General features: G+C 48.3%; 1 protein-coding gene across 8 annotated transcripts in view; it reads left to right on the top strand.

Moving 5' to 3' along the window:
• TSPAN4 (tetraspanin 4) overlaps positions 1-26,473 on the top strand; it is a 407,111-nt gene that overhangs the window by 216,847 nt on the left and 163,791 nt on the right. For 4 of the 8 annotated variants that reach the window (XM_080593874.1, XM_080593877.1, XM_080593876.1 and 1 more), the window contains one exon: positions 3,704-3,783. The exons of 2 other annotated variants lie outside the window; for them this stretch is intronic. In XM_080593874.1, coding sequence (XP_080450000.1) covers positions 3,721-3,783 — 63 coding nt within the window. In that variant the 5' untranslated portion in view covers positions 3,704-3,720. Of the gene's footprint in view, positions 1-2,982; positions 3,136-3,176; positions 3,784-26,473 lie in introns of those variants that run through there. 2 more of the 8 variants (XM_080593873.1, XM_080593871.1) reach the window with 2 other exon arrangements.

Raw genomic sequence — 26,473 nt, 5'->3', positions numbered from 1 at the left:
CCAGACCTTGGATTCACCCTCAAGTCAGAAGAGGCAGTGTTTCTGTTAGGCTTTGGAAGAGGTATGGCTTTTTACAAAGTCTTTATTGCTGAATCAAACGTGACCAAACCATGGCTGCAGAGGTGTTAAGAGTGCCCTGGGGAGGGACCCAGAGAAGGAAAAAACATAAAATGAGAAGGGTTTGCTCACTAGATGTGTTGCTGAAGAAGGGGTGGGCAGTGGTTTCTATTAATGTTTTTACATGGTGATCTCTGTATGTACAAGGAAGTACGAAGTTAGCTATTTTGTTCAATGAAACTGCTAGGAAGGAGTATAACCTCTCATAAACATGCCTTTGTACCTCTGTGGCAGAATGGGAGGAACTGCCAGATACCTACCCTGTACCTATATAGGATGTTTTAGTAATAATTTCTAGCAGGATTTATTTATTTATTTGTATTTATTTCATGGATCACTTCTTAGAGTTTTTGAGATGCTCATGGACAGGCTTCTGAGGCTAATGCAAAGTGGGCTGTTTCATCGGGAGGATGGAGGAGGTGCAGAGAGTTTTGAAGGCAGTGACAAGAAGCATTGGTAGAGGGAAAGCCAGTGCAACCATTAAAGGACTAATGAAGACTAAATTAATGAGGAGGTGACTTAGTGGCTGCATATCGTGTGACCTGAAGGGGATGGATGGTGTTGCATGTGTAATCGTGAAAGTGAGATCATGGAGAAGAAATAGAAAGTGATGTTCAATGGCTAAAGCAAAAGCCTGATCCAAAGTGGTATGAAAATACCTGTTGGTTTTGGGTCCAGAGGCATTATGCAACCTGGGAAGGAGGAAGGGAAGCTTTGGAGGTGTAACAGGGAAAGAAGCAGCTGGGTTTGGAAAAAACATGGTGCACCAAAAGAGAAGCCAAAGGCGAGCAGCAGGACAAAGGAGCAAGGAAGGCAGCAGTGGTTTCAGCTGCGAGATCAAGAGAGGAAAGCTCAAGTAGAATTCTCCTTTACAGTTCCTACGTATTGCCCGGAGCTTGTCTGACACTGTCGGGGTGCTGCCTCTCCTCTCCCAGCACTGGGGTTTCACCTGGAGCCTCTGGGGAGGCACCAGCCCTCCGCTCAGAGCAGAGCTGTTACCACATGGGTGGCAGCGTGCCACCAGAATCACAGCACACTGGGCCTCTGCTGGTGAGCCGGCCCAGCGCTTGCTTTCTTGTGTCGAGGAATCGATACGGACTGGCCCTAGGACGGGAAGGTACAGATGCAACTGGGGAGAGGAAAAGGGGACGGAAAGCAGAGGTGAATAGAAGTCACGAGGCCCAGGCTGTGGTTTTAGGCTCAGTCGTTATCCAAAAGGTTACGTGTAAGCTCTGTCCACCTACCCCTCCAGTCACCTTTGGGGATGTAATGGCTCAGTGACACGATTCCTCTGAGCTTTGTTTTTCTTGTTCTTGTAAATGTTGCTTTATCGCTGCTGGCCTGTAGCATCAGGAGACTGCAGCATCCCTCCTGTAAGGGCTTTAAAGGCTGATACGGGTCCCAGTGCGTCCCTGCCCCTTCCGCCCGCTCTCCTGCAGGGATGGGCAAAAGCCGAGCGCATCAGCCCTTCTCTTTTCCGTGCTCTTCCCCGTGCCCATGCAGGGTTTAAAAGAAGAGTGATCCCAGAGGCGTCTGATGGCAGGGTCCCAAATGACTCTGTTTCTAATCAGCTGTTGGTATTAGAGTCAGAAAGAAGAACGCCGATGACTGGAGAGGTCAGTTTTGCACACCTTCCTCGTGTTTTTCTGCGTTGGTCTGAAAGAGACTCGCATTGTGTTGATGTTTATTGTTTGCTATTTAGAAGCAGCATTTAGAAACTCATTGCCTTACCGCAGGCCTTGGCTTTACAAACGATTCCACCCATAGCAAGGACCGAGTTCTCCTGGGGACTGCTGAGTTCTTGCCATGAGGTGCAAGGGGGTGGCTTCCGCTTCTTTGCTAGTCCAGACAGCAGCCCCAGCGAGCTGCTGTTGTGCCTCCAGACGCCCAGTTCGGTGTGAACGTGCCGAACTGGCCTCCGTGCTGTGCTTGCGGTACCGTTGGCACCTGTGTTAGGTAGCAGTGACCGGCTCTGCCACAGTTTGAACACAATTTCTATAGGCCGGACCCAGTTTTCTTTTATACCATTTAGCATGGGGCTTTGTGCGTATGCGTTTACAGACGGAGGGGGAGCCTGGAGGCAGAGCTGTTTGCTGCCAGAACAACAAACAGCGCACTGGAAGCTCGGGGACGAGCCCCAGCTCCTGGGGCCAGGCGGACTCCTGGGTGGGGACAGGGCCGGGACCTCGCAGGGACAGGAGGGGGAGAGGCAGAAGTTGCTCCGTGGCGGCCGTGGAGCATCTCTGCTGGGAGAGGCAGGGAAGCGAGGGGCAGAAAAGTTGCCAGGTGAAGTTTCTGGGGCAGACGGGACAGGAGGGCCGAGCCTTGTGTCTTGTGCTTCGTTCTTCCCCTACAAACCTCCCACTTTAGTAGAGTCAGTGAAGGAAACGAAGGGAAATAATTAGACCCGGTTCATACATTAACGCAACTAGAGGGCGGCGTGCAGGGGTGAAGTACCCAGACTGTGTGCAGCCCCAGCTCCTTTCATTTCCCTTAATTTCTTAATTAACCCGCTGCCTGCACCTGCCTCGGGCCGTGCCCAGACTCCTGCTTTCGGGCCCGGCGGGGGCCGCCGAGCTCCGGGGGCGGGCAGGGGCAGCCCCAGCGGGGCTCGGCCCGGGGTCGGGGGGCTCGGACTAGGGCTGGGGGGCTCGGCCCGAGTGCATGGGGCTCGGCCCGGGTTCTGGGGCCTCTGCCAGTCCGGGCCCGGAGCCTCCCCGCGGGGCTCGGGGCGGGGGCAGCGGGCGGAGGCGGAGCGGGGGCCGGGCCGTGAGGCGAGGGGCGGCGCTCGGCTGCGGCTCTCTCGGCTCCGAGGGGCCGGGGGGAGCCGGGGGGGAACCGAGGGGAGCCGGGGGGCGCCGGCCGGGGGTCCCCGCTCAGTGCCTGCCCTCGCCCGAGGCGCCGGGCGGCGGCCCCCCCCCGCTGGTGTGCTGCGCGGCATGAGGAGCCGGGCTTTCGCCTGGCGCCCGCCATCCCGGCGAGACCCCGCTTGCTTTTTTTTAAAAATCGGGGCTTTGGGTACAGTATTTCTCTGTCTTGGGGTTCTTCTCCGGTAGCGGGAGGGGGTCCGGGGGGACAGCCGCGACACCGGAGGGAATGGTTACTCGCGCACAAGTCTCTCTCCCCAACTCGTGGCTGCGCCGGCTCCAGTTCGCCCAACTTTGCTGCGGTACAGCCTGCCTAACTCCTTGACAGGATGGCAGACAAAAGAACAGCTGGTGCAAAGCAATAGGGGATTCGTAGCAAGGAGGAGGAAAGGAAAGCACAAACCTTCCACCCGCGCCGCCGCCGGTCGTCAGAGCAGCAGTCGCGCCGGGACCAGCCAAAGCCACCATGCGCAGGTCCAGCACCGATGAGTCGACGTACCACAGGAGCCCTTCCCTGGACAGCAAGGATTACAGTTTCCCAAATGGCGCCTTCCGTCGCTACAGCAGCATGTATGGCGGCCAGTTTGGGGCAGCCAGCAACTCTTTTTTTGGATTCCACACCAACCCGGGCCCTAAGGCCACCAAGGCTAAGTACACGTCCCCCAAGGGAAACAAGTACGTTGTCTTTTACCTGGATCTCTCATTTATTTTTCTCCTAGAACTGAAGAGGTGCAGCATGGCTCACAACTGCCTGCAGTGTATCAAGTACCTAATGTTTGTCTTCAACCTTCTCTTCTGGGTGAGTACGCGTTCAAAACTGCGGGACGGTTGTGTTTGTGTCTGCTTACTAAGGTGGAAAGAGAACTTGTTGCTGCTTTTAAACTTAGAAGTTTAAGCTTGGAAGCTGAGCAAGATGGTGCCTAGGCTGCCCTTTCTTTGGCCTTGTTAATTTGTGTGGACAACTTGCCAAGGGTGTTTTCTTCACCTTCTCATTTCTTGCTCTTCATCTTTGTTTCAAAACCATGCTACAAGGCAAGACAGTGCATTTATAGAGGTCGATTGCACAAATGCCTTAATCGCTTTGTTACAGCGAGGGCCATACATTCATTTTGTTGCTTTGATCTCTCATTTTCGCATTTGCTTGCCTCAAAAGTTATGCATGGTCTCAGAGAAGTCACTGAGACTGCTCGTGATTTTAAAGTTGAGCACGTGCTCACGTCCACTGCTGTATCAAGGATGGCACACTCGGTGCGTCTCAGCATCAGTGCCTGTATTGGGAACCTCCAGTTGGTGATGGGTCCTGATGTTGCCATTCCCTCCTGGAGACCTGGCGCAGAGGGCTGGAGGGACACCCAGAGTCTGCCTCGCTTCTCTTGGGGCTGCAGCTCTGGGGTAGGGGCTTACCAAATCACTACAAGGCACGTGTGTGTCAGCAGGACACCACGATGGGACATGTGGGTGTGCCTCAGTACGTCACTGTTCTGATAAACGAGGTGGCTATTGACAGCAGGGTGGTCGGGTATTTCTCTGCTGTGAAACTGAGCATAGGCTGCAGAAGGAGCTCAGCAAGGGGTGCAGGCTACAAATGCCATTTGTCGTGTAAAAAAGGGGGTAGTGCAATTGCTCGAAGAGGGGAGTAAGTGAACTGTAGTCCAAAGTCACCCATTGAGGTTTGAGGATCTGCTGAGAGGTCCTCAGGAGGTGCCTTTGAACGTCCAGAGTGCTTTATTTACATGCTGAGGGAAATAGGGGTGTCGGGAAGTGACACCGCTCTTGTCCTGGCCCTTCGGGAGGGGGGTGTCTGTCTGCAAATGTATGTTCTCGTGTCCTGGTTACTGATGCCCGGTGCTCTCACAAGTTGTCAGAGGTAAGCAGAGGGCTGAGAGTGAGATGTAAAAAGCTGTTCTCTAGTGTGCGCTGCTGTACAGCTGTTTAAAACCAGGCGTGCTGCAGTGCTGGTGCATCAGAAAACACAAAGTGCAGGCAACTTTTGCTGGCCTGAGTCATAGCAAGGAGCGAGGGTGTGATAAACTACTGCCAGCCCCCTGAACTGGCACGCTGCTACCCTGAGCCATGCGATACAAGGAGGGTGCTCGCTTTACACCCTAGGTAGGCTGGTAGGAGGAGTGTTGATCAGACTGCCGTCTGTCTTTCAGATTGGATGCTGGTTGCTTCTGGGTTTCTAAATATCATCTATATATCCTAGCTTACTCCAGAGCCTTCCGAAAAAGGCAAAAAGCATGAGTTTTCTTGCCCTTTTAAGCCTTGTGCCTCTACCGCCTGTCCCTGCTCAAAATTACAGCACAGTCAGCTAGTTCAAGTGTGTGTTAGAGAAATGCAATCGGATGCTGGCATGAATTGTTCTTCTCAGGACTACGCATGGCGCTGCATTCTGATTCCTTTTACAATACTCATCTTCCACTGAAGCATATGCACGCGATGCAGGCAGGTAGTGCTGCAAGCAAGCGTGCTACTTATAATGGGAAGATCACACACAATAGTTTATCTTTGGCTCCCTTTTCAGTAAGGGAGCCGTAATCTTTTAAGAGAGAAGGAGAGGTTTTTGGCTTTCCCTTGAAATCACCAAAGCTATTCTCAAATGCCTGGAGGGAGAGGAAAGACAGGTCCCAAAAAGAGAGAATAACCATATGTGAACTTGCTTGTTGGTGAACCAAGGCGTACGAGCAGGGGAGTGGGTGGTGTCAAATACTGCAGCACGATTTCTGTTTTGTTTCCCTTTCGCATGCTACCTGCACAGCAGGAGTGATTGATGATGATCATGTCCAAATGAGGTTTGCACAGCGTGTAGTTGTAATAGATGCAGCTTTTCACCTTCTTACACTGGAGAAAGTAACTCAAAAGGGATTATTTTTAAAAGTACTGGTTTAGGCTGACCTATCTTTCGTAAGAGAAGAAATAATCTGTTTTTAATGATGAAAAATCTTGGAATGATTACAGGTTGTTGAGGCTGTTGTTTTGTTTTTCAAGTTGGTGTCTGTTATCTGTCATCTTTTACTTTCTGTGAAATTAAAGGAGAAGCATCTCTGCCAGAAGGCAGGATTTTTCTTTGCTTGCACGCTTGCTGAAGTTTTGCTGTTTTATTCTGCTTCCTCCACCCTTCTCTAGGTAGTTGGTTATTGACAGACAATACAAAGTAGGAAGAGAATTTTTTTTTCCCATGGTTTGACCTCAAAATAGAAATTGCAGAGTTATTTCCGTGTATAAAGTACAGTCGTTACATTAAATGAATTAAATGCCTATTATAGATCATTCCTGCTTTTTATTCCGTTTTGAGAAAATGCTTTGATTTCCCTTTTCACAAAGCATACTTCTGTTTTCTTCCTCCTGTTCCTATTCATTAACTCCAGTCCTTTTTGTGCACCTCTCCAGCCTATTCCCCAGCACTTCCAGCTATCTTTCCCACAGCGGGGCAGCAAAATAGTCCTCAGCCCTATGCAACTCCCGTGGGGTTGGTGCTGCGTTTCCGAGGAAAAGACCCTTCCTTGTAAGTCTGGGGAATCTATAGGAAGCAAAATCTCAGAGACCTTGATTTTAAATGTTCCTGGCAAGCTTTATTGGATTAGGTGCTGCACTCCCGCTGTAAAATTTTTACAAGCTGTCATATTACCGTGAAAATAGAGCAAATTTCTCCTCCCCTTTCGGAGTGTTGAAGGGAACACAGAGCTCTTTCACGAGTGTCAGAGGCCGAGGTGCCTTGTCAGTGTTGGTGCCGAATCCATCCGTTGGTACAGCAGCCCAGCAGCTATTAACATGGAGCGAGGATCTGAGAGTCCTAGAATTGCTCTTTTCTCCATAAAGAGTCCTGCAGAAATTACTCACGGTGCATTTGCGCCTACCCTGGGGTATTAAGGTGCTGGAACGTGGACAAAACATTATTAGACAGCAGCGCTGCCGCTCTGATGGGAATTGCCATTCAGAGGCTGTTTCCTGGAGGGCTGCCAGCTGCGGAGCTGCCGCCCTTGCATCACTGCATTGGTTTGTAAGCTCTGGAATAACTTTTGTCAGCTGATACACAATACTTGCCTGACTTCATTCATTTCTGTGGACTTCGATTTTCTTTTGTTGAGTTGCTGAAACCCTTGAGACTAAAGATCGCCTCAGATGATCGCAAAGCAGAATATTTTTATTTCCTGATGAAATATTTGTATTTCACTGTGAAATACCCAGGGAAGAACATTTGTTTTCCACATTCAGTCTTCCAAATATCCAGAGATTCTTTATGACAGTCAGCAAAATGAACTATATTCTTTTTCCAATGCTCTGCTTGCCTTCTCTTCTCTCTCTTTTTTTTTTTTATTTCCTGGTGAAAATGGGTAGGATATATCCTAAGGGCTGTGAGAGTGCCGTAGAAAGAAAAATGTTATCTCCTTAATCCCTCCTGGTTTATGCCAGCATTCCTACTTTCTTTGACTTGTAACTCCCAAATCGCCAAGACTCAAAAACCGCGATGCACAGAACTACACCCGTGTTTCCAGTGGCTCTTGCTTTCCTTGGAGATCCTGTGCTAGAGAAGACTAGCTAAATTGGTAGCAACTTGCCCCGCCAAGAAGTGAGTACCTATACTGACCCTTCAGATAATGCTCTAGCCAACAGAGAAATTCAGTGAAGCACAGAATTTGCAAAATGCTGTTGTAGAAGATCGGCCTACAGAGAGGAGACAGCAACAAAAAGAAAGGATGCACAGAAGTTTGATCTTAATAAACTTTTCATTCCTCATTTCTATGCGCATCTCCTTTCCATCGTTAATGAACACTAGTGTCGTATGCTCTGTACAGAAGTCCAAGTGTTCAAAATGGCGTGTGAAGACTTTCTCCCGTTCCAGCAGGTAGGCTTTATTGGAAAGAAGGAGTAATGAAAATGAGAAGTCCCTTGTTACTGGCAGTTTTCCTTCCTTGGACTTCAAGTGGCCGCAGGTATCTCACGGAAGAGCTGTGTCTGTGCTGGCAGTACTGGAGGGCTGCAGTACCGGCGCAGCGTGCAGGGCGACACGTGCTCGGAGCAGCAGGAGGAAGGAACAGCTTGATCTGGAAGTGCTCCTGGGGCACTGGCCGGTCCTTGAGCCATCCTGGCCAAGTGTGGCCAGAGGGTGGAGGCAGAGGGGTGTCCCGCCATGTCCCTGCACCTCGTTGGGAAACCATCTGCCGAGGAGGGCTGGCAGCTGAGCACCCAAAGGCCAGGGAGCTGGGCGAGAGGAGCAGCGAACTGTTGGATTGGATTCCTTGTCCTTCATCGGCAGCCTCCATCCTGCCTCAGCCACCTGAAGGAGATCGATGGCTGAAGCAGCCGGCAACGCTACAGACTGTTAGCGGCTGAGGACAGCGATCATTTTGTAGTTGTACTTGGCTGCAGTCTTAAGTTAGTGGAAAAACATTAGCAGCAGAGCGGGGAGGCATTTTAACAGCCATCCCCCATGGGCGAGGGCTGGCGGAGCGGGGACGAGGCGCGCATGTGCTGCTCGCGTGGTGCTCTGTGGTTTCTGACAGGCAGAAAACTAAGTAAAGAGCAGTGCAGGCTGTACTCCTAGGCAGTGAATATGTGGGAAGTTTACCACAGAATGCCATTTTTTTCTAGCTACCTCCCAGCCTCTGATTCTCCTTTGTTATTTACCTCCTCCAGGAACTGCTCAGTCTCTGACTGACATCTTATCTCTGCCTCTGACTTTGTGAAGGCTCTCTGAGGATGTATTTTTAAGGAGCATTGCTTTTAAAGATAGGAAAGTCATTTGATATGGGAATTACAGGCTTCAGAAAATGGCAATGCCGTGTGAGGCAGAACTATTGAGAACGGATATCAAGTGAGAGAGAGAGATGATTGTATTACCTGATGTCTGATTTATATGAGCAGCAATTAAAGCTTTTTCTGTAGCGGTGCCATTCATACTGTCTCTTTCCTGTATGGATTCTGATGTCTAATAGGGGTTGAGGATCATGCTGGAGCCTTATCTCCCAGTGAAGGCATTGCCAAGGGCTGCATTTGCTACCTAAATGCCTATCTTCTGAAAACCTTTAGGAAGTTAATGACTTTGAAAGGGTACGTATCTGTCAAATCAGGCTGACGGTGACAAATGGACTCGCTAGTTATTTGTAGGATGCACAGCCAACACAGTTCTATTTCATAATCTTCTTTTCCTTAGGAAACCAGGCTAGGAAGGCTCTTAATAGAGCAGAAAAAAATTGCCTGAAAGTTGACGGTATATTAGATACCGTCTTCAAATTGCCTGCTGTGGGCCAGTTTCTGCTTCTGTTACTCATGACAAAGAGTAGCTTCATTGCTTCAGGTGGGTTTGCTGACATACTGATAAGTTTTTTGGCCATGAGTATTGGCAAGAACTAAGCACCTAGCCTTATAAGATTTGCTGTCAGATATATCTACTGTATCTAATTCAGGCTTACTCTTAGTGCAGAGAACTGAGGAAGTCTCCAGTGGATAAACCCACAGGACACAGTCCGTTGCAGCTGTGGGGAAACTGGCCTTTTGAAAGCAGTGAGTGAAATGGCTGCAAACATTATTCCCTCTTCTGGACGATGACAGATATTAAATCTAGTGCAGCCAATATTTGGAACTATACAGACAAAAGCAAAAGGCGGATGAGATCATTGCCATCGTTCTCAGTTTGTCTCCAGACACTACTGTTTTGAACATAGTAGCTATTAATACTGCTGGGTGATTTTTAAATTTGAATCCCAACTTTTTGCTGAGATAGCAAATCTGTGTAACTTACTATATGAATAATATAAAGTATGTATTTAAGATACGTAAAGACACTTCTTTCTGTTATTAATAGCATGAAGCGAGCACTGCTAGGTCAAAAAGGAAATGTGGAGTTGGATGGAATGAATGCTCTTGCATTCTCACGCTCGTGAAAATTGGAGACGGTAAATTGTATTTCTTAGCACTGTCCTGTAATTGTTTCTCCAGGAAATGTTAAACCATCACAAGACGCAACAGAAGTAAATGAAATTGAAATTGCAGTCTGTAATTAGACTGTCATACTGTAACGCATCTTAAATCTGTCTTCAATAGGGAAACTAACACCCTCCAAAAAACCCTCCCAACCTGCTTCAAGTGTGAACTCATGCAGAGGTTTGTAATTTAACACGATTCAGCTGAGACTTGCTCTGGAGACGCCAGACAATTGAAATGGTCATTTAGATGAGACAGAAAGTTGATGTACAAGGACAAAGGACCAGAATGACCTGGTCATGTAAGTTTTTTGTATATAGACTTCCAAGACTTTCATTATTATTTTTGTTTTTTTGTCTTTCTTTTCCAAATTGCTGATACAGCCCTTTTTGTTCTTCCCTTGACCCACAGTACCTTTGTTTCTTCTCAACTGCATTCACAGCAGTGCGGCAGCAGCCGTTGCTCTGTGTTATCGTATTCCTGGGGTGCCTCTGAGCTGTACGCTTTAGGGCTGGCTCTGAGTCCAGACCAGCTTGATCTATCCTGGCATATTGTATTATATTATGGCTTTGTCTACCCTTGGTTCTGCTCTGCGTGTTATGCTCTACCTAATTATCTGCTCTCCTCACAAGCATCTTCATGTTCTCACCCCAGTCCATACTCCACGGGAGAATCCCTGTGATTAGAGCTCCCCTTTCCTCTCCAGCTGTAGTTTGTGACTTCCTTTTTGAATTTACATCATCTGCTGTGCTGCTGGTAAACGCTGCACCTGATGACCACGGGAGGACAAAGCAGTGATTTACCAGCGCTGATTGTGCTTAATAGACACGTTCATCGTGAACACTGATTAATCTGTGCTGGCTCTAATTTCGTGTTCTTCCTCCTCCAGCACCCCGTGCTGACGTGTTTCATTCACCTGTCTGTTACAGGAGGCATCCAGGGAGGAACTTTGTTTTCTGTACGTTATTCCTGGCTCTGTCTCTGGGGCCTCGGATGCTGCAGAGGCCCCTGGGTGTAACATAGGGTGGGAGCTCTCTCTCTCTGCTGGTTGTCATTAGTAGATGGATGTTCTGCAGGTAAAACTGCCAAGTGTCTGCTTCCACTCCATTCAGGCAGGCAGCAGCCCTTCCTCTGAGCCTAATAGGATTTAGTTTGGAGAGCAGAACTGTGCTGTGGGGTCAGGAAACCAAGCAGCTGCCTGTCCTTCCCACAGAGGGCAGTCCACACTTCACTCTTCCATACGAAGTTCACTTTCTTTTTCCCTGCGTGGCTTTTCTTTGTCACCGTTGCCAACTTCAGCGATCACACAGCTGGCGCGAGGTGGAATACTTAGAATTAAAGAACTTAAGTCTCTTATTTAAAACAGGCTTAGCACTTAGGAGCAGAAATCTCATTGACTTAATGAATGGCTATGTGGCAGGGCTACGGTGGGATTACAAAGCCTTTACGTAGCTGCAGTAACACCAGCAAAATTGTGCTTGTGCCAGGAAAGGTGCGTGTGTTCGGAGGGCTGCTGTAGTGGCCAAAAGTCCTTCTGCTGGTGTTAGTAGTTCCCTCGCTGGGGGCTTTGCTGGTGTAACATGCTGGCAGTTTCCTTCTAGCCCCCGAGGATTCAGAAGAGCAGCGTTCTCTGTGCTGCCATCGGACAGCACTGGATCCAGACGGGTGGAAGGGAGTCAGGCAAAGGGCGGGAATGGGACTTGGTTGCTCTCTTTTGCTATGGAGGATGTTGGGAGGGATTCGTTGATGGGAATTTTACAGAATCACAGAGTCGTCTAGGTTGGAAGAGACCTCCAAGATCACCTAGTCCAAGCTCTGACCTAACACTAACAAGTCCTCCACCAAACCAGGATGTCTAGTTTGGGTTTGGTCTAGTTTTTTCCACTTGGAACTTTTTGGCGTTTTTGCGTGTCAGTCTTGGAACTGTACCTCAGAGGTTTCCCCGCTTTGAATGCTGGCTCTGGGAAGTGAGGTTTTGTTGTTGCCCAGGGGGTGGAGGCTTAAACTGTGCAACAGCACTAGGGGCACAACCAACGGAGCTGAGAGCAAGGAGCTTCCCCTGGGAGCAGAAAGGAGCCCAGAGAGCTTCATCTCCAAGAGAAGGTAGCAGCTGGTGGCCGCTGTGGCAAGATGAGATAGTGGTTCCAGGCTGGTTTGTACCTCCTCCTTCCCTGCAGCGGAGGAAAGACAGCACAGGTTCCTCGATGGGCTCCCAAACTGCAAGAGAAAATCAGACACGGACATTTGATCAGTGTGGAAAACAAAATGGTATTGGAAAGGTATTCCGTATGTTTTTAAGATGAGGAGGGATCCCTTCTGTTGTCTGTCAGACTGAACAGCCAGAGGATTGCGTCCAGTCATTTCTGCAGTGGATGGCAAGGGCTTTCCCTGGTAAGCAAGTAAACTCCTCAGGGCCCAGTGAAACCTGCAGCAGAACGCCTTCCTTCTGCTGCCAGTTGTTTTGGCCTGGTGGCCACACAGTATTTCAAGAGCGAGCACGGAGCTGGGTGCTCGGTGAGGCTGTTCTCTCCCTTCTCTGCAAGCCCCAGGACCTGATACCTTTGTGATGCTGGCCTTGGAAAGGCGGATCCGATGGCTTCCCCCACAGAAGACTGTTTGGCTCTCTTGAACATCTGGATTTTTCTCTAGGTCGTCTTAGTACAGAGCATGTCTGTGACATTGCTGATGCTTTTTATTCCCTCAGTATTCACCACTGGCCATTTTTAAGGTATGTACTGGCTGAGATGGACTTAGGGCTCTTGTATAAACCATAAAACAGAGCTCTGGTTTGTCATGGAACCACTTAAGCATCCAGAAAAAAATGTTGCTGTCTTTCAGTAGCATTTCTTTTTAAATTCCCTACAGAAGCTATGCTTTTGGTGTGGTTATTCGTGGCCATTTTATTGCACTACTTTTTTCTAAAGTCCCTCTACAAACTGACCTTAAGTTGTGTCCTACACACTGCGTTGCACCTGTCAGGATTGGAAAAGCCAGACTGCCTTCGTGTCGGCCAGTAGAAAATTTGCGCTCTTGTTTTGCAAGCAGCATTTATCCAGGGCTGTCGCACAAATTGTTTACTTGCATGTCTGAATAAGTCTTTTCACTAATCCATTTGTGGCAGCACGGGAAGGAGCTGAGGTGACGCGTGTGATACTGTTTTCTTCAACCCAACAACTGGAACTCTGGACGTGAATCGAGTTCTGCTGCCACTTGCAATCTGTTCGAGCTCCCATCCTTGAAGGCCAGAGTTTTAACACATCCGCCATCTGCTCCGTGCTTGTTATGCTCGTGCAGAATGCTTGCCTGGTTTAGAATGACTTTGCAAACTAAAGCGTAAACCCCAGAATTTGTCTAATCTGTCCTCCACGCATGTGCTGCCAGTCCCAAAGGATGCACTGAGGCATCTTCTTTGGGTGTGAGGAATCAGAAGCTGTTTCATTGTTTATTTGGGGTCACTCCACGACCCCTGTCCACATGACTTTTTCCCTTTTGTAGTGCTCCAGTACTTTTCTGGTAAGAACTGTCTGGCAATAAGAGTGGTGCAGAAGAGGAGGCAACCTTGGGAGCTGGTCTTTCACTGCAAAGAAGAGCAGGAACAATTTGTGTGCGCCTGAGTCCTGAGCCCATTCCTTGTAGCTCTATGTATTAAAATCAGCATGAGCTCAGTTTGGATTTTTTGTAGTTGTTCCATGTCTCCGCCAGCGAAGGGATGCAGCATGTAGCATGGAGAACGTGCTGATTGTGTCTTGGGGGGCTTTGGCGTCCTTGTCATCCTGGCGTGGTAACGTGGCAGCAAAACCACCATCCTGTATGACAGGTACATTTTTAAGTAGGCTTTGGGTAGATAATTTGTGCAGCAAGACTGACTAACAGCTACTGAGAAAAAAGGCCTGCTGCAAAGCAAAGAGGATGTCTTCACTTACAGGACTGCTTAAATTGTAATCCTGATAACCCCCAGACTGGACAGCCTCGTTTCTTTCCACTGCTGACACTGTAGTGACATTTCGTTGCCCTAGACAAACTTCAGATAAAATTCTGACATGTACTGAATTTCTGTGCCTCTGCCTTTGTCAGCAAATACTCCACAGACCCTTCAAAATTAAGGAGCTGCTTCTTCTTCAGGCACAAGTTTTGCTTTCCTTTGTTTCCTTAGCTGCTGGTACCTTCCTCTAAGAGTCCGGTTGCTCTGCCAAAAGTTGCAGTGAGGTCGGAGCTTGGAAATACTTCATGCTTTGTCACCGTAGCAGAAATCTCTCTCCAGGATAATGCATAACCCATTCAATTCCCTGCTTTGTATTTTTAGCACAAGCTGCTTACAGTGACATGTCACCTTCTCGGCAGTAACAGGGTGGATTTCCCCGTGCATGTGCTTGGAGCGCTCCCTTTCGCAACTTAATCCCGTTAAGTAACTCGATAATTCTGATGTGAAATGATGAAACCAGCAGAAGGCCTTTCATTTTAAATTTCACTTCTACCAGTTGGAATTGTGTGTGTGTGTGTGTCTAAGTATATATAACTTTATTGTCCCCTGTACTGGGCACTTGTACCCTATTTTCTATGGACTCCAAAACAACTCACTAGCTGAGAAATCTGACGTTCTCTGGCGTGTTCTCTTCAAAACTGCTTGTACTTGCTCTTGTTGCTCTATTTCTTTCTGAGAGAACATGGTTGTGTTTTTTTTTTTTTCTCAGGAGGTTTTTACAACTTCTGTACACATCCCCATTTTTCACGGCTGCCACAAGATTTCCCTTTGACCCAGGATTCGTTTGGATTCCGAGGTTGCAACACCAAAAGCCCACGCTCGCATCCTTTTCTCCCTGGTGTGCTTTGCTTCAGGAAAGGTGCCCATGAGGCGGGCATATTGCAGTGAGGATATTACAGCTCCCTGGCATATGCGTCCGGTGAAATGTTACTGAGGGGAAAAAGGAAAAGGAGAGGAGCCAAGGGATAGGGGTTGTCGTCCTGGCTGCCATTTGGTGCAGCATATGCACTCGCCCTCCATCACGTGGCCAAGCAGCTGCACAAATGTGCCATCCCGCTGGGGGGGATCTGAGCCAGTCCTGGGTATGTCAGAGCCCCACTCGATGCCGTGAATACCTGCTTTTGGTCTGCTTCCCTTCTCTTACCCCTTGTGAGTTAACCCTCTTTTTGCATCACCTCGTTTTGTCCCAACTGGCAGCACTCCGTGAATTTTTTCACTCCAGCCACATGTTGAGGATTTTTCTTCTCTTTTATCATGTCCCTAAAAGCAGAAGTGCTCTGCGGCCACATGGTGGCTGTGGGCTGGGGACTGTGCAGGTCTTGGCGCACGCTGCGCTGTCTGCTGGTATAATAGGAGCTGGTAGGTTGCTCGGCGAGTTACAGGCTTCAGCCCCCATTACGCTCAGTAAAACAGCCATCTTTTTCTCATCACAGATATCATTAGCTATTATGTACTGCTTCAGTTGCTCAGTAGAGGTGTCAAATCTTCCCCTGAATTACCAAACAGGTCCATTTTCCCCAAACGTCAGCCCAATTTAACCCCTTTTCCGACTGCAGGACCGGTTGCTCGCACAGCCAGCGCTGCACACGGAGTAGCTTGATTTTGGGTTTGTCTCTGCAGCTACACCCTGCGTCGCTCCATGCCCAAATTCAGCTCTCGCCCCTGTTGCCAAATGCTTTGTCCGATCTTTCTAAGCACTGCCCATAATAGCGGGGAAGCTGCAGGGGCGCAGCTGGTTTCCAATGGCTGTGGCATGTTAATTAGACACAAACCTTTAAGCCTCAGCTACCCATGGACTCTGCCGTGAAGCTGTTGGGGCTGCTGCCGAGGAGGGCAGGGCAGGGGGCTCCGATGGCACTGAAACCGTGAAATTGGAAAATGATCTGGTCCAACCGTCCCCCTTCCACCAATGTCACCCACTAAACCATGTCCCCATGCACCACGTCTTGTCCAGCCTGCCGGTCCTGAGCCACGGGCACAGGGGCTGCACAGTTTCTCTTGCAGGGGTTGTTGTGGAGCAGCAGAGGTGCCTGTGCTGCCAAGCGGCTCTGGGACCCGCGCCTGCCCCCAGCCTGCGGGGGTGCAGTGGGATGGACTGGAGAGGTGAGCTGCTGCTGTGGGAGGTGCCACGTGCCTCGTGGCTAGTGCCACATCCTTGTGCCAATGGGTCCTGGCACCTCCAGAAACGACACAGAGCCTCCTTGGGGTGTTGTGAGCACGGGAGGAGGGGAAACTTCCTAACGGGGAGCATTCGGGGCTGGGGAGGTGAGCGCGGCTGCTAAACGTGCCGTCTCTCTGCTCCTGGGCAGCCCTTCTGTAATCCTGCCCCTTCTCCCTCCCAGCGAGGCAAAGCAGAAGCCAGGGGGCTACAAAGGGCTTCCCAGTTCTGGGTGCCTTGCCTGACGCAGCTGAGATCAAAGCTTTAGGTTTAGGGCTCGGATCGGAGTCTGCCTTTCTCCAGAGGGAATTGAGGTGCCTCAGCCAGCAGCGTTCCAGTGCAGATGGTGACGACTTCCAGTTGCAGTCCAGTCTCTTCCGTCCTGCTCTGCGTCAGCATCGTCTTTCCTTGGTTTTCCCCCAAACACACAGCGAAGAGGTCCTTGGCCATCATGCTTTTTGGTGGATGTCCTGCGTTAAAAAGGCGTGGATCTGGGAGTTCAGACCAACCCTCGGGCTGTCTGTCACCGAGTAAAATGCTGTATTGTGCCTCGTGTGCGCGATGGCCAGCCCGCCCTGGTCAGGGCTGGGTCAGTGCCGCGCTTACCCGTGCGTAGCTCCGCGTTGGTGAAGGTCTGTCCCGTTGCCACCCCTGCGTGCTTGCTTCAGCTGCGACTTTCACATCGCTTTTGTCAGGGAGTCTGCGGTAGCTCAGCGAAAGGCTGGTCCCAGCGCTTTTTTGTTGTTTGTTTTTTTAATCAGGGAAACAGAAATATTAGCTTGCCCTTCCCCGTGTGCAGACAAAGCAGAGAAGTGAGAAGGCCAGCCTGGGCATCTGCTTGCTTTTCCTGCTCCAGCACAATTTGCCATCTGCAAAGCCAAGCCGTGGATGGGAGCTCACTCCCCACTCCCCCACGTCAGACCTTCGCTGGTTTTAGCAGCACGAATGTTTCAGAGCTCTTCGGTGGGACAGGCTGATGGAAACCTCGCTCGTCTTGGCACTGGTGTTACCACTGGCATTCGCCTCCAGGGAGATTTTGGTGGGAACGCCGTGGTAGGTACTGTTATGTGCAGGTAGTGGGGAGTGAGGCTGCAAAGTTGGGCTTTGTAAAAGGCACAATGAGAAGCTTTTGCAAGGTTACCAACATCTTGGATGCGTGTTCTGGGATCTCCAGGGCTTTCCAGAAGGTTTTTCAAAAAGCTTTGTTGTGACAAGTCGATTCTGCTGCTGCTGACTTTGTCCTGAGCTGGCAAAGCGGATGCCTCAGCAACTGAAGAGCTGCAGGAAGCGATTTGTGTTCAAACTTCAGAAAAGCGATGGTGCGCCCCCAGATGTGCTCTTGTTTTGTGCAGCGTCGTTTGTTTTATCCAAACAGTTCGATCGCTGCATGCGGGTGTGTCTGCATGTGTACGAGTGAGTGAGATAACCAAGTTTTTGTGAGTGGGTGTTCAGTTTTGGCTAACGAGATCCTACTTCACTTAGAATTTGAAATAACAAGTGACAGCTGTGGGACTTACAGATATATCAAGTTGGGAAGTTACGTTATAATGATTGTACCAGAACAGTAGGTGTATATATTGGACAGGCTTATTTTGCTCCACGGGGAAAAATAGACATCAAGTTATATGAATATTTAGGGATATTAAGAGAAAATCAGATCAATTTCCTTGAAATAAATAGTACAAGATAAGAGATGGGAGTTGCAAGACACAAAATAGAGACACAATAAAAATAATTACTTTGCCAACATCCATATATCATGGAATACAAAGCCTCAGTAGACTTTTTTGTCAGAATTCACAAACCAGGCTGTTTACTGATTGTGCAACTCTATTTGAAGCTCTTTTTGATAAAATAACAGATTATCTGTAACATCACTGGGGGAATCTCAAAAGAATTGAAATAAACAATTTCTCTCTGCCATCCAATTGAAAACAATACCCCAGCCATGGAAACAAATATTTTTGTGCTCGGAAAACCGCTTGAGCATTAAAGCAATATCATCAAAGAAAATTCTTGTTTCTATTTCCTTGCTTCAAAATGAATACAGAGAACTCAGTGCAGGGCTCTGCCAGCAGCTTCATGTGCTTGTGCTGCGGGGCCTGATGCTCTTCTCCCTCGCTGGAGAGGCGTTTGGCCTCTGTCAGATGGCTGAGCTGCCTTTGAGCAGGTGTGAAACTGTAAAATCATGCTGTCTGGTGCAGGCATTCCTTTAAAAAAGGGGAAGGGGAGGGTTAGGTAAAAACGAAATGCAGTGGTATTTTAAAGAATGGCTTTACCCCTAGGGTTTTCTTCATTTACCTTTCTTCTCAAAATTAGAAAACATGATTTAAATAAAAGTTTGTATGTAAAGCTTGGAGTTATTCGACCGCGTCTCTTTACCAACTGCATTGTGTATTACCTAGTGTCTGTTAGGTGCTTCGTAGGTGTGCTAGAAGTAAAAAGGCGTTGTCAAATGTCGCAGCAGAAAGTGAAGGGATTCCCAAAGAGTTGTGCTTTGGGTCTGTGCCATTTAGAGAGCACAGTTCTGCACGTATGGTAGGGGGAAGGAAACAGAGAGGGGATTAAAGGGGTTGTTTGAAGAGCCTGGGTGTTCCTTAGTGGACCGTGGACCTTTCCACTTCTCGGCTGCATATTACTGTGGCATACCAGTGGTTGAGAGCAACTCGGTCACCTGCTCTGGGGAGAGTTAGGGTAGTGATGATTTTGAACCTGATGCTGTTCAGAAGGATTAACGTGACTTAAATGTCCACGTCCCATTGAATTTCCTCTAGAGCTGAACATCTCTTACGTCCTTGGAAGTTTTATTCCAAGTCTGTGTCTTCAGTGACAGCTTCTTTGGGCACGTAGCCCTGCTTCTCCCTCCGGAGGACTGGAAGAGCTGTGCCCTTGAACAAGGCATTGTGAGAAGGATCCAAGAAAGCGGGTCCTCACCTCTCACGCTCCAGACTCCTGTGATTCTCTTGGCAAACGTCAAGACTGAGCAGCAGAGTTAACCACGTCACGTGTGGTGTCATAGAATCCAAGATTTATCTGCAAGGCAGAAGGCCGTGGTACTTTTCAGTAGTCTGAAATACTCTGCTTCTAGTTATCTGATCAAATCCCTTTTTCCAGGCAAGCGAAGCAAGATTGAGGGATTTTGTAGCACTGTGGTAACCTTTTAGCAGATTGTGTTTGGCTCCTGCCTCTCTGACTACTGCTGCACCTCCTGGGAGCGTTCAGGGAAGGCTGGGAAATAGGCTGCGCTTGCAAACCAGCACCAGTGGGGTTTGGCTGCTTTATCTGGAATCATTGAGGGCTTGTGGTTGTTGCTGGGGTTTGTTGTTTTGGTTTTGTTTAAGCAGAAAAAGGCAGAAAAGAGCCCACAGATCGGCAGTTTTACAAAATGCCCTGAAGAGGAGGAATACCTGCACTGCCGCTGCGCACCTGGCATCCATATACACCTCTGTACGTCCCTGCTGCGGGGCTCGGCCCTGTCGGGGCAAGGGTTTGCTCTTCTCGTCTCTGCTGGTGACTTACTCGGTCTCTGGAGTCACCCCGGCAGGTACAGACAGGTAGATTCATTCTTTAGGTGAACGTTGCAGTTTGGTGTTGACGGGGATTTGTCTTTTTTTCTTTTTTCGTACTTCATTTGTATAGACCGTACTTTCCCCCTGTCTTCAGAAGCAGCGCCTGGGGCCGTTGAACCAGAAGACCTGCGTGCCCCCAGCTGGATTTTTATCACCAAGGAGGTGCTGTTAATGAGTTGTCTCCTAGGTCTGCCACTGCCCCACTTGTTTGTCTCTGTGTAATTGGTAGGTGGGCTCTTCGGGGAAGCCCTATTTATACAGCCTTGCTGTCTTTTCTTTTGAAGATGTTATTAATTAAGCAGGAAGTTGTATTATTGGCTTGAACTTTATGGCTGCCCTTGATACTCCAGAGAGTTTGTGCAGTGATCTCGATATTGTTTATACACGGCAGGCTTTTTTTTCTTTAATTACCTTTGATGCTAAGTTTTTAACAGTTCCCTCTAATCTACTATCTGTAAGCCTGACAGAAGGATCATACAACTGGGAGAGTTTAATTCGGGTATCAGGCAGAGCTGAATAAGCTATTAAAAACGTTTACTCATGAGTTATTTGACCAAATTCGTGAAACAGAAAGCCGCTTTACAGAACCAACCACGGTCAGTGTCAGAATGGGGCATTGATTGGGGAAGCTGCCCTTGCTGCCCCCACTTGAGGTGGGGCGGCTCCCAGCAGGCACACGCCTGTTACCAGCAGCACAGGGACAGAGGCAGCACTGGTGCGTTCAGTCTCATGTGTTAAAATGCTCCATTTTGATCTTTTGGAAGCAGTTGGCATTAACAAACTGCGAGGTGCCAGGTTTCTCTGCAAGTCAAAGCAGTTGGTGATGTGCCTGGGGCTGCTCCCATGTGGTGAGTGGAGGTTTTAGGAGCTTAGGGTCACTTGGTTGTGAAAGCCATCACTCTTGTCTTCAGGGTGAAACATGCCAGTTCCTTTGGAGCGTTTCTGCTGCTTCTTTTAGCAACTTAGCTGGGTGGAAGTGCCATGACACCAAACCGTGCTCTTTTAGTTGCACATATGATGCACTGAGAAATTCTGTCACTAGCTGGGCTCGCTGGAGCCAGGCCCCTTTGCCAGCACTCTTTGCCAGAAGAAATTTTGGGTAGCAGGAGGTCTCGTGGGTATGGACATATGTACCGAGGCAGAGAGGGGAGGGCAAGAGCACTGAGGACCCGTGTGGGAATCTGCATGCATCCTTCAGGACTGGAAAGTGACGTTTTCATCTGTATGCCTTACAAAGCACCGTTCTCATTTATCGTTTCCAACCCCTTCACCAGCGGTACTTAGAGCAGCTCTTGGCTGCACGGTGATTTCCTCCTCGCAGCAGATCCTGGAGCAGAACAAGTGCTGCTGCTGCAGTCTGCTCGGGTGCCTGCTCGCTGCTCTGCGTTGCCTCCAGTCTGTGTCTTTTACCCAGCGCTTTCCCTGTTGATTCAACTTCTCCTTGTCTTCTGTAGGAAAAGGGCCCTAAAGAAGGTTTGCTCCTGCCTCTGCCTTCGCAGAAGCGGCCACGCATCTGAGTGTTGCTCTTCTCTTCATCCGCAGTTGATTTAAACATTTCCTTTAGATGGTTTTACTGTAGCTCATTTTTATTATTGTCGTTATGATTGCTCTGAACCCATGTTAGCTATATCCTCAGCTTTTTTCCTTTATTTGGCATCTGTTTTTCATCACGCAAGCATTGCGAGGCTTGAGCAGACAAGCAGTTTGTCTAATCTAAAGCCAGCGCCAGACACATCAGGAGAAGGTGCAGAAAACCTAAAATGGGCAACCCTCCCAGATCATTTATGGTTGTCTTATCTGGGTACGCTCAAACGCTGTACGTAAAGCCCCGAACGGTGTGTTGGTTCCACTGAAACCAGGGTGAGAAGCTCCCCGGACTGCAGTAAGAGCAGGATTTCATTAGCTGTCTGCCTGCTTTTCATGTGTGTGGCTCTGGAGGTTAAGATAAGATGATAGCTTTTCTAGAAGACACTGCTACAGCTTGAAGACTTTGTAGCTCTAGAGTTTTGAAGGTAACAGTTCCCTCCGTTCGGTCAATAGTGTTATCTTGGAAGGTTACAGGGATCTTTCAGCTAGAGCAACGCTCGCGGTGGTTATGACCTATTCTGTCCTTCCTGAATAGCATCACATTGATTTTAGTCACTCTGCTACGCTCAGGAAGTGCCTCTTTTGTCAGAGCCCTCCTTTACTGCCAGGTATTCAGGCTCGTCTGTTTTAGCACTTGAGTTTCTCATATTGGTGTACAGGACCTTATTGCCTCTGTTTCTGGGCTTACGCCTTCTTTGCGTCCTCCTTCCCTCTCTCCTTCCCCCCTTTTTTTTTTCTCCAATCAAGACTTCTAATACCCTGAAAGTACCCCAAATGTACCTTTTTGCTCTATTTTTTTGCAGTTCAGTTGTGGGCATTCTGTCCCTGTCTGCAGTTATCTCTTGATTATTGGCTCTGAATTTTAGAGATTCTCTAACATTGCGCAGTAGGGGATGCCCTGGCAAACAGGACGCTCTACCGATAAAACCATTCAGATGTCTCGCCAGTTTGGCCCATAGCAGTGAGCCCTTGCCCATGCAAGGAAGGGTTTTAGTGACCCCTTAACGAGCATCTGTTTTGCTGGCACACACAGCGACGAGTTATCTGCGACCAGCGTCCTTCGGTCGGTGTCACCGATTGCCGCGTTCCTCACCGTCAGGCTCTGCAGACCTGATTTACCTGAGGTGTGTTTCTGGGGTCTGAATCCGGGAGGGACATGAGGTCAGGTCAGGCAGGATTGCTCACGGCGGGTCTGGTTAGCCCCTGCTTTCTTGGTCAGCGCTCCAGGTTTTGTAATAGGGGTCAGGATTGATATATTGTGGTTCCGTATGTGTAAGAGCTCCTCCACACAGGTGTTTGCCCGTGCTTCTGTTCTGTCAGACTTCCCCTGCTGTCATAAGTTGTGGTTTCACTAACCACGCTCAGTTACAGTGAAAGAGGCTGGGTATTAAAATGTGTTTGAGCAATGGTTATGTTTGACACTGCAGAATACAGACAGCTCCTTACATTTGCCGCCTCCTTTCCCAAATCCCTGCCTTCATTAAATATCGCTGACAGGTGTCTATTCAGGAAATAGCAATTAGGCACATTCATCTGGTAAGGCAACGAGTTCCTGATCAAGCAAAACGCTGCACGTCTGTGATGTTCCAGGTCGTGCAGGGACTGCCAGCTTTTCAGATACCCTGGTGTTGTCTTCAGCTGTTCCTTACATCCCTGTTCCCGTTGAGGTGAGGCTCTGTGTCACCTCACAAACTGAAGATCTGTAGTCTTATAATAGGATAGAGCTGCAGAAAAAATAAACACACTTTTTTCTTTCATGTAGGTCCCTAATGAAGAAATTGCATAGCCAAAATCTAACCTGTTTTGTTTTCCCAACTTTATCAATCTCCCTAATAAAAAATGGGTGTTTCTTCTCACAGCCTTGCCCCAGTTACATCCTTAAGCTGTTGCAGCTGTGGTACCCCTCTTATTACAGTAATGCCCCCACTTCTGCACAGATAGATGAATTAGTGCAGAAGTTTCCCTGCAGCGTATTTGAAGCCCCCGGGGGCTCATCCAGCTTTGCCAGAAATGTGTCTGGCAATGGCCTGGAGAACGTCCTCCCTTCGCTTCCCCTCGGTTACTGCCTGAAGGGGGACAAGAAAAACCCTGCAGATGCTTTCTCCATTAAATAAAGAGCTTTCTGCAAGAATTTATATCTTCCGTAGCTTACTTTTTATGATTCAGCAGTGAGTTACGTTCGGGCTATATTTTGTAATTAGAGGGCAGAACAGATGGCAAAGCCTCTGTTGGGAGCGGTGTGTAGGGTAACCCACCGCGCGTGCTGGCGTGCTCACCAGAAGGGGAGGAAAAGCCGCCCTTTCTTTTCTCCACCTCACTGCCAGAGCTTTACGTGGGGATTGCCAGGGGAAACTTCACCAAATCTCACCTAACAGCAGCTTGGGCCAACAAACCACATCTGGTTTAGGGATGTGGGGAGGACCTCGGGAAACACAAAATGCTGTGAGCAGAGGCATCCCTCTAGAGACCACAGAGTGCCCAGTTCAGCAGCTGGGAGACAAATCTGCCCTTAGAGATGGAAGCTTTGGCAAAAGTTAAGACTAGTTCAGAGCATTTCAGAGACTCCTAAGTGACAGACATTTAGTAATAGAATGATCATGATCCTTGATGAATTTCAGCATGCGGTGTTCTTCGACCGCCACTTCAGTGTCCTCCTACCCTCTCAAAGACACCAAATTTTTCATTCCTCTTGTGTTGCTCTATTGCTTTTTTCCGGGAAATAGCTGCAGGCAGGACTCCACTGCAGCTGTAGGTAAGCTGACAGCTTTCCCTGCTTCAGCAAATGGTTAGGAAATTTCTGTTAACGAAATATTTGCTTGTATTATAATACTTGTTTTTAGTTTTCCTACAGAGAAAGCCTAACAGAGCTGGTAGGGCATCAGATGCAGCAATACCCTGCCTTTGCTTTTTGGAAGAGATGCCAGATGGGCACTCATTCCAGAGAGGTAGGCACATACCTTTTTGCTGTAAGCAGGAGCAAAGAAGTAGGAGATATCAGTGGAAAATATGTCTGATGTAGAGTCCTTGATGTTGACTTTCTGAGATTCCTTTCCCTTAACACCCCTTTAGAAGAGAATTTATCTGACTTTGGCTCTAGATGCAGACGTGTAGCCACTGGCTGGCAGATAGGAGCTATGCCCAGAGATACATGCAGAGTTTACCTATGGGGTAAAAGAAAGGACAGTTCAAAGCTCTGCTTTCTCTGCCTCTTCAAATGCTTCTTATTTTTCTTCTGTCCTGACATTAATCTGGCTGTTTCACCATCCTCCATCTATTCCCCTGCCTATACTCTGTATCTTTTCAGCAGCGGTTGTGGTCTGTAAAGTCTGTGTTAGCATCATTATGAGAATTCAGAATGACCCAGTGCTATTCTGTACTCTTCCTTTTTTTTTTTCCTCCTTTCTGCTGCTTCTACTTCATTAATTTCTCATTCCTTTTCTTCTTTCCTTCAGCCAGTCATACTCTTGTATTCAATCTTCCATTTCTTAATAATCATTTGTGTATAGGCTGGCCCTGCATTGAGGAGGGAGCTGGACCAGGTGACAGTCTATGTAGTAATATTCACTGAAAATCATCCTCCAGAGTCCGCCACTAGAGTTGCTAACCATAATTCTTCCATGCGGACATGCCCGCGTTTTCGTTTTCATGTCACCGTGTGACGGTCTCATTAAAAGACAAAAAGCCCCAAACCTGGGATTTGTCTTGTTACCTCGATGGCATCTTGCATTAACAACCATAACGTCAGGTTGATGCTCGGCGTCAGCCCTTAGAGAATTTTTCATATGGGTCTGGTTAAAACTTCGGCCTTTGCTGCATGATCAGGTTATCACGTCACTGGCTGCTGCTGGTAGCATATGCTTATGATATATTTGAGCTAACTCCACTTAGCTTCACCCGTGATGAAAAATTCATATTTCTGGCAGTGACTGCTGCTGAAAGCACACAGGGAGCGTCGCAGCAGGTGAACTGACAAATGGTAGCTATTTAAACCACGGTAATTTTATTGTGGATCGAGACCTTAGTTCAAAGGTGCTGGGTTAGGGATGCTAATTTGAGCAGGGTCAGGCTTTCACGGGCTGAATTGCCGTGGGTCGATACTGGTTCTCGTACCCGCGTTGAATACTGCTGTGTTCATTTGGTGGCCATATTGAGTTCTGTGATTTGATTTCCAGTAGGAATTACTAATCCACATGAAAAGGCATCAAAGTCTGGTCTGACAGATGACAGCAGTGAAGACTTCCCCCCCAACCCCTCCTTTGAGTTCAGGTCTAATGGCGCCTTCCTCTGAAAGTACAATATTTGCTGTGCGTAAGATTGCAATTTTTCCAGAGACTCCTCACTCCGACTGCTTGATCTTGTTACTTTACAGCCTTAAAGCACTTAATACACATTCTTAGTGAAAAATCTGCCTCAGAACATACTTAGTGTTGGGCTGAAAGCTTCCATAAATTGATAAAGCTCAGCAGACATGGTTTGGAGGCCAGGTGACGTACCCCATGATCCCATCCCTTTGGCAGAAATGTCCCAGCCTTGTAATTGTGTTCACAAATTGCCCTGCTACTGCCAGGCAAATAGACTTTTCCCCAGCAGCCTTGTTCTTATATTATCCTCTCTCATTCTTGTTTTTTTTCGGGGGCAGGAAGGGGAAAAGGTGGTGGCAGCATCTCAGGCTGACATTCCTGCAGCTCTAAGAACTGTGTTTTGTAAACTACTCTTTGAGCTCCAGTCTTTTTACATAACAAATTCTCAGGTTATGAGACGCTGAGGGAAGAGAAGAGGGTTTCAATGATTAATATCACTGCTGGGCACCAGGATGTCAGATGGCTGCTGCACAACAGATTTTACAAAAGGAGATGAAGGCTGGTTTTCTGCTGGATGCCCAAAGGAGGGAGAGCCAGGTTTTAAAAGGTGTTGAGGAACCAAAATATAAAGCAGGTATCTCCATGTCTGCATCATTATTTCAGTTACACATACCAACCCCTTTTCACTCTTGAAAGACACTTATTACCCTGTAGTGATGGCAGAGTTAAGGAACAGCTTTCACTTAAAAGAAATCTGTTCCCTTTTTATGGTGCGAAATGAGCAGGAAAAGAAGCCCTCCTATCATAAAAATAGGCAAAAACTGCTCAGCTGTGGACAAAGAGTGTGTCGAGCCAAATCCCTGGCCATAGGCATGGCTGTACTGGTCTTGAAGGCTACGATGGTCTGCTGAATTAGTTGTGGGGGCTCTCATGCACAGCTGAGTGGAATGATGAGGCTTGTGTAGGAT

Source organism: Anser brachyrhynchus (assembly GCF_964034855.1).
Source record: "Anser brachyrhynchus genome assembly, chromosome: 5".
NCBI classification, from domain to species: Eukaryota; Metazoa; Chordata; class Aves; order Anseriformes; family Anatidae; genus Anser; species Anser brachyrhynchus.
The sequence above is the reverse complement of the archived record's forward strand: the minus strand, read 5'-3'. Positions and strand labels throughout refer to the sequence as shown.